General features: G+C 39.3%; 1 protein-coding gene across 1 annotated transcript in view; it reads left to right on the forward strand.

Annotated features, from left to right (window-relative positions):
* LOC128648646 (survival of motor neuron protein) overlaps positions 1-15104 on the forward strand; it is a 54362-nt gene that overhangs the window by 5427 nt on the left and 33831 nt on the right. Inside the window, exons 2-4 of the mRNA XM_053701443.1 lie at positions 1332-1403; positions 1972-2097; positions 7161-7361. Coding sequence (XP_053557418.1) covers positions 1332-1403; positions 1972-2097; positions 7161-7361 — 399 coding nt within the window. The remainder of the gene's footprint in view (positions 1-1331; positions 1404-1971; positions 2098-7160; positions 7362-15104) is intronic.

Here is a 15104-nt window from a genome sequence, read left to right on the forward strand (position 1 = left end):
ATGTATATTTTTCATAACTGAGCAGTCATTTTACCCCTTGGCTTCCAGTAATATACAAGTCAATAATTTTACCTCTTTGGCTTCCAGAAACATACATAAATAGAACAGATTTGACCCCTTCACTGCCCTCACTTTTTTCTGATCCATATTTTTGTTGATGCCTTTTTTTTTATTTAGCTAACACACAGGGACTTTAAAAAAAAAATACTGCTAAAATACTAGACTGTCCAGTTGAATACTGGACACCTGGCAAAAAGCATTTTATTTATAAAAAAAAAAAAATCAGATTTAAATAAAAAAATCTCTATTTTTTTTTTTTTTTTAAATCATTGATTATTATCAACCCTGTTCAAGGCACATATGCAGTGTTGACAGAAGCTCTATTTATTCCAAGGCAATTGGCTTTTTTTTTCTGACTAGAAACACAATTCAGGGATATACTACTTGTGTTAAATGGGTCACCTTTTTAATGGAATGAATTTAAACTCAATTAGAGCTCATTAATTGTAAATTAAGTAGGATCTATATAGGTTGAACTCGATAGATGTCTTCTTTCAACCTTATTTACTATGTATTTATATAAGACCCTTGTCCCCGTAACTAGGCTGAAACTCACAACAGGTTGGCCTAAAACTTAGAGTACCGTAAGTAGAGCAGTAGGTTTGGTGGTGATGTGCAAATGTAAAATAATTTTTTGGATTTTCTTTCACCTTTCTATCAGCTTAGTTACTTTCACTTGACCCTCACAATCCTGCCACTGTGACTTTTTTTTATTTTTTTTTTATTCAAAGTAGTATCCTGCAAAATCCTGCAAATATAGGGGGATTTTTCTTTAAAAAAATAAATAAATAAATCAGTTTAAAAAATATAATTTGAATACTTGTTTTGAGATCAAATTGATTAAACCATGTGTGTGTGTATGTATGTATGTATATAATTAAAAAAAATATATATATATCCCCCCCCCCAATACAAATTTGTTGCCAGTTATGTTAGAATTAAAAATATGCTATATGTCCGTTATCCTTTAATATGAATCTTTTGTCACATAACATGGGAATCTTTGCATGTCTACTATTAGTGTTTATTATGCAAAACTTCAATAAGAACGTTTTAAAATTATATATAATTTTTTTTATTTTATTATTATTATGAGGTTCCCCCTGTAGGTGAGATTTCTTTTTCTTTAACGATTAATTTTAGGTCCTCTTCAGAGGCAAATAATTAGAGATATGAGCAGACATCTTACTACAAACTATAATGTTGCAGCATCTTCAGTGACTTGTGTTTGTTGACACAGGCTATTATGATTAATTGAAATGTTTCCACAGAGTAGTGATTCTGATATCTGGGATGATACCGCGTTGATTAAAGCATATGACAAAGCCGTTTCATCATTTAAGGTAATTAGGTTTATTTTATTCAATCATATTCCTTTGTTTTCCTTATTATACAAGTCAACAGTTAGATTTAAAAATGCTTAAAGGGACATGAAACCCAATTTTTCTTTCATGACTTAGAGAATACATTTTTGAAAAAAGTTTCCAATTTACTTTTATTATCAAATTTGCTTCATTCTCTTGTTCTCTGTAGAAGAGATATCTAGATAGGTAGCATGCACATGTCTGGAGCACAACATAACAGGAAACAGTGCTGCTATCTAGTGTTCTTGCTAATGTATAACATTGAGGCAAAACTACCATTATACTGCAGACACGTGCACACTCCTGATCTTGCCTTCCTGCTTTTCAAAACCAAGAAAATTTTGTAATAGAAATACATTTGAAAATTGTATGCTCTTAGTCATGAAAGAAAACATGAGTTTATGTCCCTTTCATTTTGGTATAAACAATCAGTCTTCACAAGCAGTTTTACTTATAGCCTGATAAGTACAGTATAACAGCAGTAACCGATTGCACATTTCATTATTATTATACAATTTATGTGTTTAACACTGTTTTGTTCTCTCAGAAAGCTCTGAAGAATGGAGACACAACAGTTGGGCCAGAAATACCTGAAAAGAATGCCAGAACTAAAAGAAAAAATAATAAAAAGAACAAAAGCAGAAAGAAGGCTAATGCAGCACCCTTGAAAAAGGTGATTTAATGTCTATTGAAAACGTGTAACTTTCTATTCTATGTTAAAATATTTATTTTGCTGTACTTTTTTCTTCTTCAGATCTCGATCTCTCCTCTCTGCTCGCTCTCTCTTTCGCTCTCTCTTTCGCTCTCTCTTTCGCTCTCTCTTTCGCTCTCTCTTTCGCTCTCTCTTTCGCTCTCTCTTTCGCTCTCTCTTTCGCTCGCTCGCTCTTTCGCTCGCTCTCTCTTTCGCTCGCTCTCTCTTTCGCTCGCTCTCTCTTTCGCTCGCTCTCTCTTTCGCTCGCTCTCTCTTTCGCTCGCTCTCTCTTTCGCTCGCTTTCTCTCTTTCGCTCGCTTTCTCTCTTTCTCTCTTTCGCTCGCTTTCTCTCTTTCTCTCTCTTTCTCTCTTTCTCTCTCTTTCTCTCTTTTTCTCTCTTTCTCTCTTTTTCTCTCTTTCTCTCTTTTTCTCTCTTTCTCTCTTTCTCTCTTTCTCTCTTTCTCTCTTTCTCTCTTTCTCTCATATCATTTTAACTGTTCACTAAAGCACATTGATCAATATTAGATGCTAATTTAAAGATATACATGTACAGGTAAAATATACACAGTTACACCAAAGCTCACTTCTTATTCTCGCAAAAATCATTTTACAAAATTTTACTTTATTCTGGTGAATATGTAGCAGCAGGCAGCATACAGGTTAGATACAAATTGCAGAACAATGACCTTACTGAAAACTAGCTGGCTTATGCCCATGATAACAAACCACGAGGCAAGTAAAATGATGATGCTCTGTTCCACCCACAGATATTTTTAGTTTAGTATATGCACACGCATCTGAACTGAAAATATCTCATATACAGGTGAAACTCGAAAAATTAGAATATCGTGCAAAAGTTAATTTATTTCACTAATGCAACTTAAAAGGTGAAACTAATATATGAGAGAGACTCATTACATGCAAAGCAAGATAGTTCAAGCCGTGATTTGTCATAATTGTGCTGATTATGGCTTACAGCTCATGAAAACCCCAAATCCACAATCTCAGAAAATTAGAATATTACATGCAATCAATAAAACAAGGATTGTACATAGAACAATATCGGACCTCTGAAAAGTATAAGCATGCATACTGTATGTACTCAGTACTTGGTTTGGGCCCATTTTGCAGCAATTGCCTCAATGCGGCGTGGCATGGAAGCTATCAGCCTGTGGCGCTGCTGAGGTGTTATGGAAGACCAGGATGCTTCAATGGCGGCCTTCAGCTCTTCTGCATTGTTCGGTCTCATGTCTCTCATCTTTCTCTTGGCAGTGCCCCATAGATTCTCTATGGGGTTCAGGTCAGGCGAGTTTGCTGGCCAATCAAGCACAGTAATCCCACGGTTATTGAACCAGGTTTTGGTGCTTTTGGCAGTGTGGGCAGGTGCCAAGTCCTGCTGGAAAATGAAGTCAGCATCCCCATAGAGCTCGTCTGCGGAAGGAAGCATGAAGTGCTCCAAAATCTCCTGGTAGACGGCTGCGTTGACCCTGGACTTAATGAAGCACAGTGGAACACCACCAGCAGATGACATGGCTCCCCAAATCAACACAGACTGTGAAAACTTCACACTGGACTTCAAGCATCTTGCAGTGTGTGCCTCTCCATTCTTCCTCCATACTCTGGGTCCTTGGTTTCCAAATGAGATGCAAAATTTGCTCTCATCAGAAAAGAGGACTTTGGACCACTGAGCAACAGACCAGGTCTGTTTTTCTTTAGCCCAGGTAAGACGCTTCTGACGTTGTTTGTTGTTCAGGAGTGGCTTGACGAGGAATACGACATTTTGAAGCCCATGTCCAGGATCTGTCTGTGTGTGGTGGCTCTTGATGCACTGACTCCAGCCTCAGTCCACTCCTTGTGAAGTCCCCAACACTTTTGAATGGCCTTTTCCTGACAATCCTCTCCAGGCTGTGGTCATCCATGCTACTTGTGCACCTTTTTTCTTCCACACTTTTCCCTTCCACATAACTTTCTAACACCCAACTTCTTTTGCAATTACCTTTTGAGGCTTTCCCTCCTTATGGACGGTGTCAATGATGGTTTTCTGCACAACTGTCAGGTCAGCAGTCTTTCCCATGATTGTGATGCCTACTGAACCAGACTGAAAGACCATTTAAAGGCTCAGGAACCCTTTGCAGGTGTTATGGCTTAATTAGCTGATTAGAGTGGGACACTTTGAGCCTAGAATATTGCACCTTTTCACAATATTCTAATTTTCTGAGATTGTGGATTTGGGGTTTTCATGAGCTGTAAGCCATAATCATCACAATTATGACAAATCACGGCTTGAACTATCTTGCTTTGCATGTAATGAGTCTACCGCATATATTAGTTTCACCTTTTAAGTTGCATTAGTGAAATAAATTAACTTTTGCACGATATTCTAATTTTTCGAGTTTCACATGTATATGTGTGTGTGTGTGGGTGTATATCTCTGCTGGGAGCTAGCTGGTAACTGGTGGTTTCACACACATTGCCTCTTGTCACACCAGATGTGTTCAGTTCAGTCCCAGTAGTGCATTTCTGCTCTATCTCTGACTTTTACTGTTTGTAACCACTTTGCAAACAGTTATTTGCAAGCAATAATAAAATGCTCTTAACAAGTTAGAACATTTTCTTTTAAAACTTTTATGGCCCCCAATCTATTCAGTGATTATTTTTTTTCACCCTTTAGATGACATTTGTTTTTTGTTGATTAATGTATAAACATGGGCAGAACTACATTTTGACTACCAAGTGCTAAAGGGGGCCATAACAGCAGTCTGTCTGTGTATAGTCACTAATCATAATTAAACTGCGCAGCATATTCATCTGTGTATAGATACATCATGATACAGTGCATTGTGTTCACTGTTTAGTATATAGAATTGTGCCATTATAAAGGTACAGCTTAATTATCACAGTATAAATACGCATCACATTTATACAGAGCAGCATACTCATCTGTTTATAGATACATCATTATACAGTGCATTGTGTTTACTGTTAGTATATAGAATTGTGCCATTATAAAGTGCAGCATATTCATCAGAGTATAAATACACATTCCATTTATACAGAGCAGCATGCCCATCAGGGTATAGTGTATAGAAATAGCACAGTGTGCTCACTGACACGCTATAAATACTAAGTATCATTAAAGGGACAGTCTAGGCCAAAATAAACTTTCATGATTCAGATAGAGCATGTAATTTTAAACAATTTTCCAATTTACTTTTATCACCAATTTTGCTTTGTTCTCTTGGTATTCTTAGTTGAAAGCTTTACCTAGGAGGTTCATATGCTAATTTCTTAGACCTTGAAGCCCACCTCTTTCAGATTGCATTTTAACAGTTTTTCACCACTAGAGGGTGTTAGTTCACGTATTTCATATAGATAACTTCTCGTGCACGAGCACAGTGTTATCTGGGACCAGGCATTGATTGGCTAGACTGCAAGTCTGTCAAAAGAACTGAAAAAAGGGGCAGATTGCAGAGGCTTAGATACAAGAGAATCACAGAGGTTAAAAGTATATTATTATAACTGTGTTGGTTATGCAAAACTGGGAAATGGGTAATAAAGGAATTATCTATCTTTTAAAACAATAAAAATTCTGGTGTAGACTGTCCCTTTAAGTGCAATGTGCTCATTTTCAGTGTGTGCATATACTCAAAATCATTAAACAGAAAAGCATGTGTATCATTACTTTTTCTTATTAAAGGGACATAATACAAGTTGGGATAGAGTCAAAATATAATATGTACTTTTAATTACTTTACCTGCAAATTTATACTGCATTGCATGGCCATTGATCCTTTCTTTTAGGTTTACGAATTGTACAGCTCGAACTCCCCCCACACATTTCCTTTTATAACTGTATCTATATCCATTAAGTTCCCACGGGAATAGGGCCCTCAATTCCCCCTGTATTTGTCAGTAAAATGTTGTCTTTTATCGTATTGTTTCTCCATTGTACTGTTATCCTTGTACCCATGGGCAGCGCTGCGGAACCTGTTGGCGCTTTATAAATAATTAATAATAATAATAATGCAAAAGTGCACAGTGATTATCTGCTGGAGCATGCCTAGAAACTGTGAACTCAGTTTAAATACAATGCCTGTGTCTAAACACTGATAAGGGGTGTGGAGCTGACTGCTCCAGAAAGCATGGCTATGTGTAAGTATTTTTTTTTTTTTTTTTTTTTTTTTATTCCAACCATTTTTACTTAATTAGCCCTTTTAGGATATGCACAGATCTCAACATGTTTTATGGGGCGGGGTTGTTAAACAAATTTTGCACTAGTGCTCAAGTACATCTGCCACTGTTTTTAAATAAATAAAATTACTTATATTCTGTTGTCTGTCTATCTAGCCATAATTAAAGAACATATAGGGAGCGATTTATCAATCAAGGGCAGACAGCTCTCCTCTGGTAGGCAGCAATCCGTTGCCGGAATTTAACATTGCACACTCGCGTGATTGGCTGTATGCATGCAATCCTGCCCGCGTACAGCCAATCATGCACAGGCAGGAGCTGTCAATCTCCCCTGTCGGAGAGGTGGAGAAGAGGGTAGAGAAGCAGCGGTCTGATGACCGCTGCTTGATAAATCGTGACTGCAGGTTCTCTTGTGAGAAACACTGCAGTCATAGGGAGGAGAAGGGCTTGATAAATCGAGCCCTTATAGTTGTTTCAAATACAAGTAAAGGCCATCAAATCCATTGGTCAGGGTAACTTTCCTTTTACAAAGGGTATTACATGAAAAGAGTAGTGTTTCTTATAGATTTTAATTGCTGGTTGAAATATTAACTAGAATATTATTTGAAATGTCTACTTCTGCTTATGCCTTTTTATTTTTCTCATAGACTGTTCAGTCACATTGCTGTACCAGCTACTGAATACTACATGTGCAGTCACAATATTGTTTACTGCAGTTCTTATTAATTGGTCTGTTTACTGGTTTTATTGCCGCCAGTTCCCTAGCAAGTTTAAATAGTTCCACCCATAACTGAACAATTTTACCAGGTATCCAGGTTACAAATAACTACAGTTACTTTTTCTTTATCTTGCAGTGGAGAGTTGGGGAATCATGTAATGCAATATGGTCAGAGGACGGCAATGTTTATCCTGCCACTATCTCTTCCATTGATGCAAAAAAGGGAACTTGCGTGGTTGTTTACACTGGTTACGGCAACAGCGAAGAACAGAATTTGGCTGAGCTACGGTTCCCGGATACCTCTGAAGCAGAAAGTGATCAAAAGGATCGAGAACAGGTAAGAGGAATGGATAAATAGTGAAAAATAGGTATCCTGAACAAGAAAAAGGGTACATGTTCCTATACCTCTATAAAATGCTCAAAATAATAGTTTCTTAGGCCCTTAGATCCCTTTTTTTTTAAAATATATATTTTCAGATGTAATAAATCCTAGCAGGTGTAAATACCACCTAGTTTATACTTTTGTATAATTTCTATTAAGAATTGGTGAATGAACAAGTCGGATGCCTTAACCTTTTTTAGTAATTAATTGCACTTGTTCAGCAGATAATGGCTCAGGTAGTTTATTTTTCCATAGTCTAATATATGAGTGGAAAGAATCAGTTTATTCAGCCGATGCACAATATTTGTGTTTTAATGCCAGGGCAGCAAATCTAGTCTAATTGATTTGTAAAGGAATAGTCTAGTTAAAATTAAACTTTCATGATTCAGACAGAGCATGCCATTTTAAGCAACTTTCTAGTTTACTCCTATTATCATTTTTTTTTCTTCATTCTCTTGGCAACTTTATTTGTAAAAGCAAGATTGTAAGCATAGGGTAGCACTTTCTGTCTAAATATTTTCATTATAGCTGAACCAGTGCACAGGTGAAGTAATCAGCTGAGGATTAAAACCATGGTTACTAACCTGCTCTCACCCATGATTATTTCACCTGTGCACTTGTTTAGCTATAATGAAAACCTGGCCTGTTGGGGGTACTAGAGGGCCGTGCTTTAAAAACAATTCCCCTTACATGACCCACAGAAGCTGGCAATCAAGAGCTTAAATTACTGGTGGGTGTGTTATGTAGCATTGATTTATAACACAGTGATTGTCGGTGTAAAATATAAAAATATACATGATGCCCAAATATTTCTGGTACGTGCATTTTTGGACTGGTTTATATAAAATAAACAATTTTGGAGGCGGAGCTAATCGCTGGAGCGGGAGGACGTGCATTACAGGAGCTCTTCCAATATTTTTGACCTAAAGAGATTTAATTATATATTTCTCAGTTTCTACAACTATCTATTGGGACTACCTATGACAAACTTGTCCAGGGATATATTAATGAAATTGAGAGGCCCTGCTATGACTTCGTTCCTGACCTATGTTATCCAGATTGGCCACGAGGAGGCTGGTATTATACGCCATTGCTGAAGCCACAGTAATCTTTTTGATAAAACTCAGCTAACTTTGGAGCCTAGGCTGCCGTTTCCCCCCCATATTAATGGGAGAAGCTAAAATAAGCTTTATATTCTTAATTATTGCATGTATCTCTCAAAAGAGTTGCAACAATTTCTACATTTTTGCCCTACAGTTGATCTGTTACAAACAAAATGGCAGCTTCTGCTCATAGACTTGAAGCAACACTAAGCTCACTAATAGAGTATTTTCTACAACTAACCAAGCATCTCCAGCGATGATTTGTGGCGAGCACAACTGTGTTGGGCTCCCAGGAAGGGGATCCATCTTTGATGGTACTAAACACAGCCTTAAGCGAAGAGTGCATATTCACTGCTGGAGAGAGAGAGGTCAGTGCTGGATATATCAGAAGAGGAGCAGAACAAGTAGGACAGGACCCTGTGCTGGGTTAGATATGAGGGGGGAGATTAGGAGATCAGAGCTAAGACAAGATAGGGAAACTCCCAGGGGCTGCACAGATCTGAGGTTTTGCAAGGGAATATGAACCTACAGAATACTTATGACCATGTCTGAGGACATTTTGGGGACAGTAATCTGGTCTGGCCCTAAAAAGCTTGGCAGACTCGTTCAGTTGTTCATGGGACTAGACACGTGAGCTTTCAGAGACTTTCTACTTGCCATCTCCCGGTAAAGATGGCTACAAGCAGGGTATTGGCTGAATCTTTGTTAGGGTCACTTTTTCCTTAGAGAGGAAAACTTATCACTACAAATTTTAGTTTACTGCATGTTTAATAGTTTTATAAGTACTGTTTATTTCTAATGTTCTGAGAACATCTTTCATTATCATGTTCAACTAGTAGTTTTTTTTTTCTTTCAAAAGGCTTTATTGAAATGAATAAATACAAAAATAACATAGCTGCGAGATTATACAGTAGATAAACAGACAAAATATTCTTAACAGCTGTGGTATATATATATATATATATATATATATATATATATATATATATATATATATATATATATATATATATATATATATATATATATATATATATATATATAAAAAAAAAGAGATACAAAATGTTTTCACTTCATAATATACCGTGCCCAAACCACCGGGCGTACCCTCAGGATGAGCAGTTGTAGATGTAGGTACATTTTTCAAACTTAAGTCCTATCATCGTAGTAGAGGTATAAGAGGTGAGGGAAGGGAGAGGCCCATAGTTGGAAAAAAGAGATTGAAGGAGGAGGAAGGAGAAAGAGAGAGAGAACAAAAACTCAGCGGTAGACCAGTCTGGATGGAAATGAACGTGTGTGACTTAGATCGTGCCATGCCATAATGCCAACACCAATTCATACAGCTCAAGGTTATGGTTTTTCAGGTAATACCTTTCCAAAAGCAGAACGTCCGCCACCTGAGCGTGCCAATCCTCTAAAGTGGGGGGGGGGGGCTTTGAGACTTCCATTTCTTTGGAATTAGTTTTTTTGCACTAATAATCATTATTAGCAAGAGGGAGAGATGTGCAATGCTCTGTGTCTTAGGGAGGGAGAGAAATAGCAAAATATTAGGTGTATTTGGGATATCAAGGTTTAGGGTTTCCCCCATCTTTTTCAAAACGCCCAACCAAAAGGACAATAGACAAGGGCAATACCACCAAATGTGTAAGATTGATCCACTCTCCCCACACCCTCTGTTCAACTAGTATTTTATATTGTTTTAATTAGTTTTTCTGTATTTATGATCTGGTATTTTTCAAACCCCCTAATCTTGCTACATGATGTGCTTATAGAAGATTGAGTTTGTCCAGGATCCCAATAATGCCCCAATAAGCTAATTTAATAATGCTGAAACTAATTTGGGGTCCTACTAAATCTTTATAGTTCATAGGGGTAATATTGCAGAATAATTCTAACCTAAGAGGTAATCTCAGACTAGTATACCACTTTAATAACTTCCAAAGGTAAAATATTTAAACACACACTTTTTGGTTCAGAAAGATGTAGTAGACTCCCTTTTTAATATATGGAGCCCTAAATCATTTTATTCTCTTCCTGAGCAAGCTAAGATATAATGCTGCATTCTAGATTTATAGCCTGTTAAATCTTAATCCCTGCATTTACACCACTTCCTTGGATGTCTAGAGCTCTGGCTTTGCTTGGGAAAACCAGGCATGCCAGGGACATCACCACACATGTGCGTTATGAGGTAACCAAGTCCCGGACGGAAACCCGGAAGCGCCAGGAAGGATGAGGGCTTAAAGGGACACTGAACCCAAATTTTTCTTCCGTGATTCAGATAGAGCATGCAACTTTCTAATTTACTCCTATTATCAATTTCTCTTGTAAGATGTATCGAGTCCACGGATTCATCCATACTTGTGGGATATTCTCCTTCCTAACAGGAAGTGGCAAAGAGAGCACCCACAGCAGAGCTGTCTATATAGCTCCTCCCTTAGCTCCGCCCCCCCAGTCATTCGCTTTGCGTGCTTAACTGCTAGGAAGGGTAAAGTGAGTGTGGTGACAAAAATGTTAGTTTTTATTTTCTCAAGCAAAAGTTTATTTTAAATGGTACCGGTGTGTACTATTTACTCTCTGGCAGAAAAGGGATGAAGATTTCTGCAAGGAGGATGATGATCTTAGCACTTTGTAACTAAGATCCACTGCTGTTCTCACAAGGGCTGAAGAGTACAGGAAAACATCAGTTGGGGGAACGGTTTGCAGGCTAAACTGCATTGAGGTATGTTCAGTCTATTTTTTTCTTGACAGACTGTGTTATTTCTAGAAAAGGCTGGCAATATCCCCATGAGGGAAGGGTAAGCTGTATTCAGACACTTAGTAGGAATCCCAGCTTGCATAAAGGGCTCATTAGTTACTGGTGGCACTGATAGGAAAAAACGTTTTTGGTTTTATTGCAAATATAACGTTTTTTGAGGGACTTTAAGGGGTCTTTGTGGCTTGTTTAAGGGTTATTAACCCACATGGCTAGTTTAAGAAACACTCTGTTGTGTTTCTTTTAGGCCCCATAACATCGAGTGAGGTGGGAGGGGCCTATTTTCACGCCTCAGTTGCGCAGTTTCTTTTCCTCAGAAACATCCAGCTACTTCTCCAGAGGTTTCTACTGTGTTTTTTCCCCCACAAATCGTTCCTAAAGGGCAGGTAGGCGCCACAGCAGAGCTGTGGCAAGGTGCTGAACGTTTTTTTACAGGTTTTGTCAATCCGGTTTTTACAATAAGGGGTTAATTGTTTATTTGCATAGTTGTGCAATGTTACTAAGGCTTTATGATGCTACTGTAAAAATTTAGTTGAGTTTACTGATTTTTTACACTGTTCTGCAGAGTTTGTGCAGCTTTTTTTTCTCTTAAAGGCACAGTACCGTTTTTTTCTAAGTATTATTTACTTTGATTAAAGTGTTTTCCAAGCTTGCTTGTTAAATTACTAGCCTGTTTAACATGTCTGACACCAAGGAAAATCCTTGTTCAATGTGTTTAGAAGCCATTGTGGAACCCCCTCTTAGAATGTGTCCCACTTGCACTGATATGTCTATAAATTATAAAGAGAATATTTTAGCACTTAGAAATATTGCAATAGATGATTCTCAGACAGAAGGAAATGAGGGTTTAACATCTAGCTCTCCCCAAGTGTCACAACCAGTAACTCCCGCACAAGTGACGCCAAGTACCTCTAGTGCGTCAAATTCATTTACTTTACATGACATGGCCACAGTTATGAATAAAACCCTCATAGAGGTTTTCTCTAAACTGCCTGGTTTACAAGAAAAGCGTGACAGCTCTGGGTTAAGAACAAATGCTGAGCCGTCTGACGCTTTAGTAGCCGTATCCGATGTACCCTCACAATGTTCTGAAGTAGGGGTAAGGGATTTGTTATCTGAGGGAGAAATTTCTGATTCAGGCAAGACGCTCCCTCAGACAGATTCTGATATGACGGCCTTTAAATTTAAGCTTGAACACCTCCGCTTATTGCTCAGGGAGGTATTAGCGACTCTAGATGATTGTGACCCTATAGTGGTCCCAGAGAAATTGTGTAAAATGGACAAATACTTAGAGGTTCCTGTTTACACTGATATTTTTCCAGTCCCTAAGAGGATTGTGAATATTGTTACTAAGGAGTGGGATAGACCAGGTATTCCGTTCGCTCACCCTCCTGTTTTTAAGAAAATGTTTCCCATATCTGACACCATGCGGGACTCATGGCAGACAGTTCCTAAGGATGAGGGAGCTATTTCTACTCTGGCTAAGCTTACAACTATACCTATCGAAGACAGTTGTGCTTTCAAAGATCCTATGGATAAAAAATTAGAGGGTCTCCTGAAGAAAATTTTTGTTCATCAAGGTTTTCTTCTCCAACCTATTGCGTGCATTGTTCCTGTAACTACTGCAGCTGCTTTCTGGTTCGAGGCTCTTCAGACGGAGACTCCATTAGAGGGTATTATGGACAGCATTAAGGCCCTTAAGTTGGCTAATTCTTTCATTACAGATGCCGCTTTCCAACTGGCTAAATTAACGGCAAAGAATTCAGGTTTTGCCATTTTAGCACGCAGGGCGTTATGGCTTAAGTCCTGGTCTGCTGATGTGTCATCAAAATCTAAATTTTTGAACATCCCTTTCAAAGGAAAGACCCTATTTGGGCCTGAACTGAAAGAGATTATTTCAGACATCACTGGAGGGAAAGGCCACGCCCTCCCTCAGGATAAAACAAATAAAATGAGGACCAAACAAAATATCTTTGGAACTTCAAGGGTGGTCCCGCTTCAGCTTCCCATGCTGCAAAGCAAGAGGGGAATTTTACCCAATCCAAGTCAGTCTGGAGACCTAACCAGGCTTGGAACAAAGGTAAACAGGCCAAGAAGCCTGCTGCTGCCTCCAAGACAGCATGAAGGGGTAGCCCCCGATCCGGGACCGGATCTAGTAGTGGGCAGACTCTATCTCTTCGCTCAGGCTTGGGCAAGAGATGTTCACGATTCCTGGGATTTAGAAATTGTGTCCCAGGGATATCTTCTGGACTTCAAAGACTCCCCCCAAGGGGGAGATTTCACGTTTCTCAATTGTCTGCAAACCAGACAAAGATAGAGGCATTCTTACACTGTGTAGAAGACCTACATACCATGGGAGTGATCCGCCCAGTTCCAAAAGCGGAACAAGGGCTAGGTTTTTACTCAAACCTGTTTGTGGTTCCCAAAAAAGAGGGAACTTTCAGACCAATCTTGGATCTCAAAATTCTAAACAAGTTCCTCAGAGTACCATCATTCAAGATGGAGACTATTCGGACTATTCTACCTCTGATCCAGGAGGGTCAATATATGACTACCGTGGACTTAAAGGATGCGTATCTACACATCCCTATTCACAGAGATCATCATCAATTCCTCAGATTCGCCTTTCTGGACAGGCATTACCAGTTCGTTGCCCTTCCCTTCGGGTTGGCCACGGCTCCCAGAATTTTCACAAAGGTGCTAGGGTCCCTTTTGGCGGTTCTAAGACCGCGGGGCATAGCAGTGGCGCCTTATCTAGACGACATCTTGATTCAGGCGTCGACTTTCCAGCTAGCCAAGTCTCACACGGACATCGTGTTGGCTTTTCTGAGATCTCACGGGTGGAAGGTGAACATAAAAAAAGAGTTCTCTCTTCCCTCTCACAAGAGTTTCTTTCCTAGGGACTCTGATAGACTCGGTAGAAATTAAAATCTTTCTGACGGAGGTAAGAAAATCAAAACTCTTAACCACTTGCCGAGCTCTTCATTCCATTCCTCAGCCATCAGTGGCTCAGTATATGGAGGTAACTGGACTCATGGTAGCGGCAATGGACATAGTTCCTTTTGCCTGCCTACACCTCAGATCACTGTAACTATGCATGCTCAAACAGTGGAATGGGGATTATGCAGATTTATCTCCGCAAATACATCTGGACCAGGAGACCAGAGATTCTCTTCTCTGGTGGTTGTCTCAGGACCACCTGTCTCAGGGAATGTGTTTCCGCAGGCCAGAGTGGCTCATAGTAGCGACAGATGCCAGCCTGCTAGGCTGGGGTGCTGTCTGGAACTCCCTGAAACCACAGGGCTTATAGTCTCGGGAGGAAACTTTACTCCCGATAAACATTCTAGAACTGAGAGCGATATTCAATGCGCTTCAGGCGTGGCCTCAGCCAGCTGCGGCCAAATTCATCAGATTTCAGTCGGACAACATCACGACTGTAGCTTATATCAATCATCAAGGAGGGACACAGAGTTCTCTAGCGATGATGGAGGTAACCAAAATAATCCGATGGGCAGAGGATCACTCTTGCCATCTCTCAGCAATCCATATCCCAGGGGTGGAGAACTGGGAGGCGGATTTCCTAAGTCGTCAGACTTTTTTCATCCGGGGAGTGAGAGCTCCATCCGGAGGTATTTGCCCAGCTGACCCAGCTATGGGGCACACCAGAATTGGATCTGATGGCGTCCCGTCAGAATGCCAAACTTCCTCGTTATGGATCCCCAGGTGGTACTGATAGATGCTCTAGCAGTGCCCTGGTCCTTCAATCTGGCCTATGTATTTCCACCGTTTCCTCTCCTCCCACGTCTGGTTGCCAGAATCAAGCAGGAGAGAGCTTTGGTGATT

This window comes from Bombina bombina, chromosome 2 (genome assembly GCF_027579735.1).
Source record: "Bombina bombina isolate aBomBom1 chromosome 2, aBomBom1.pri, whole genome shotgun sequence".
Lineage (NCBI taxonomy): Eukaryota > Metazoa > Chordata > Amphibia > Anura > Bombinatoridae > Bombina > Bombina bombina.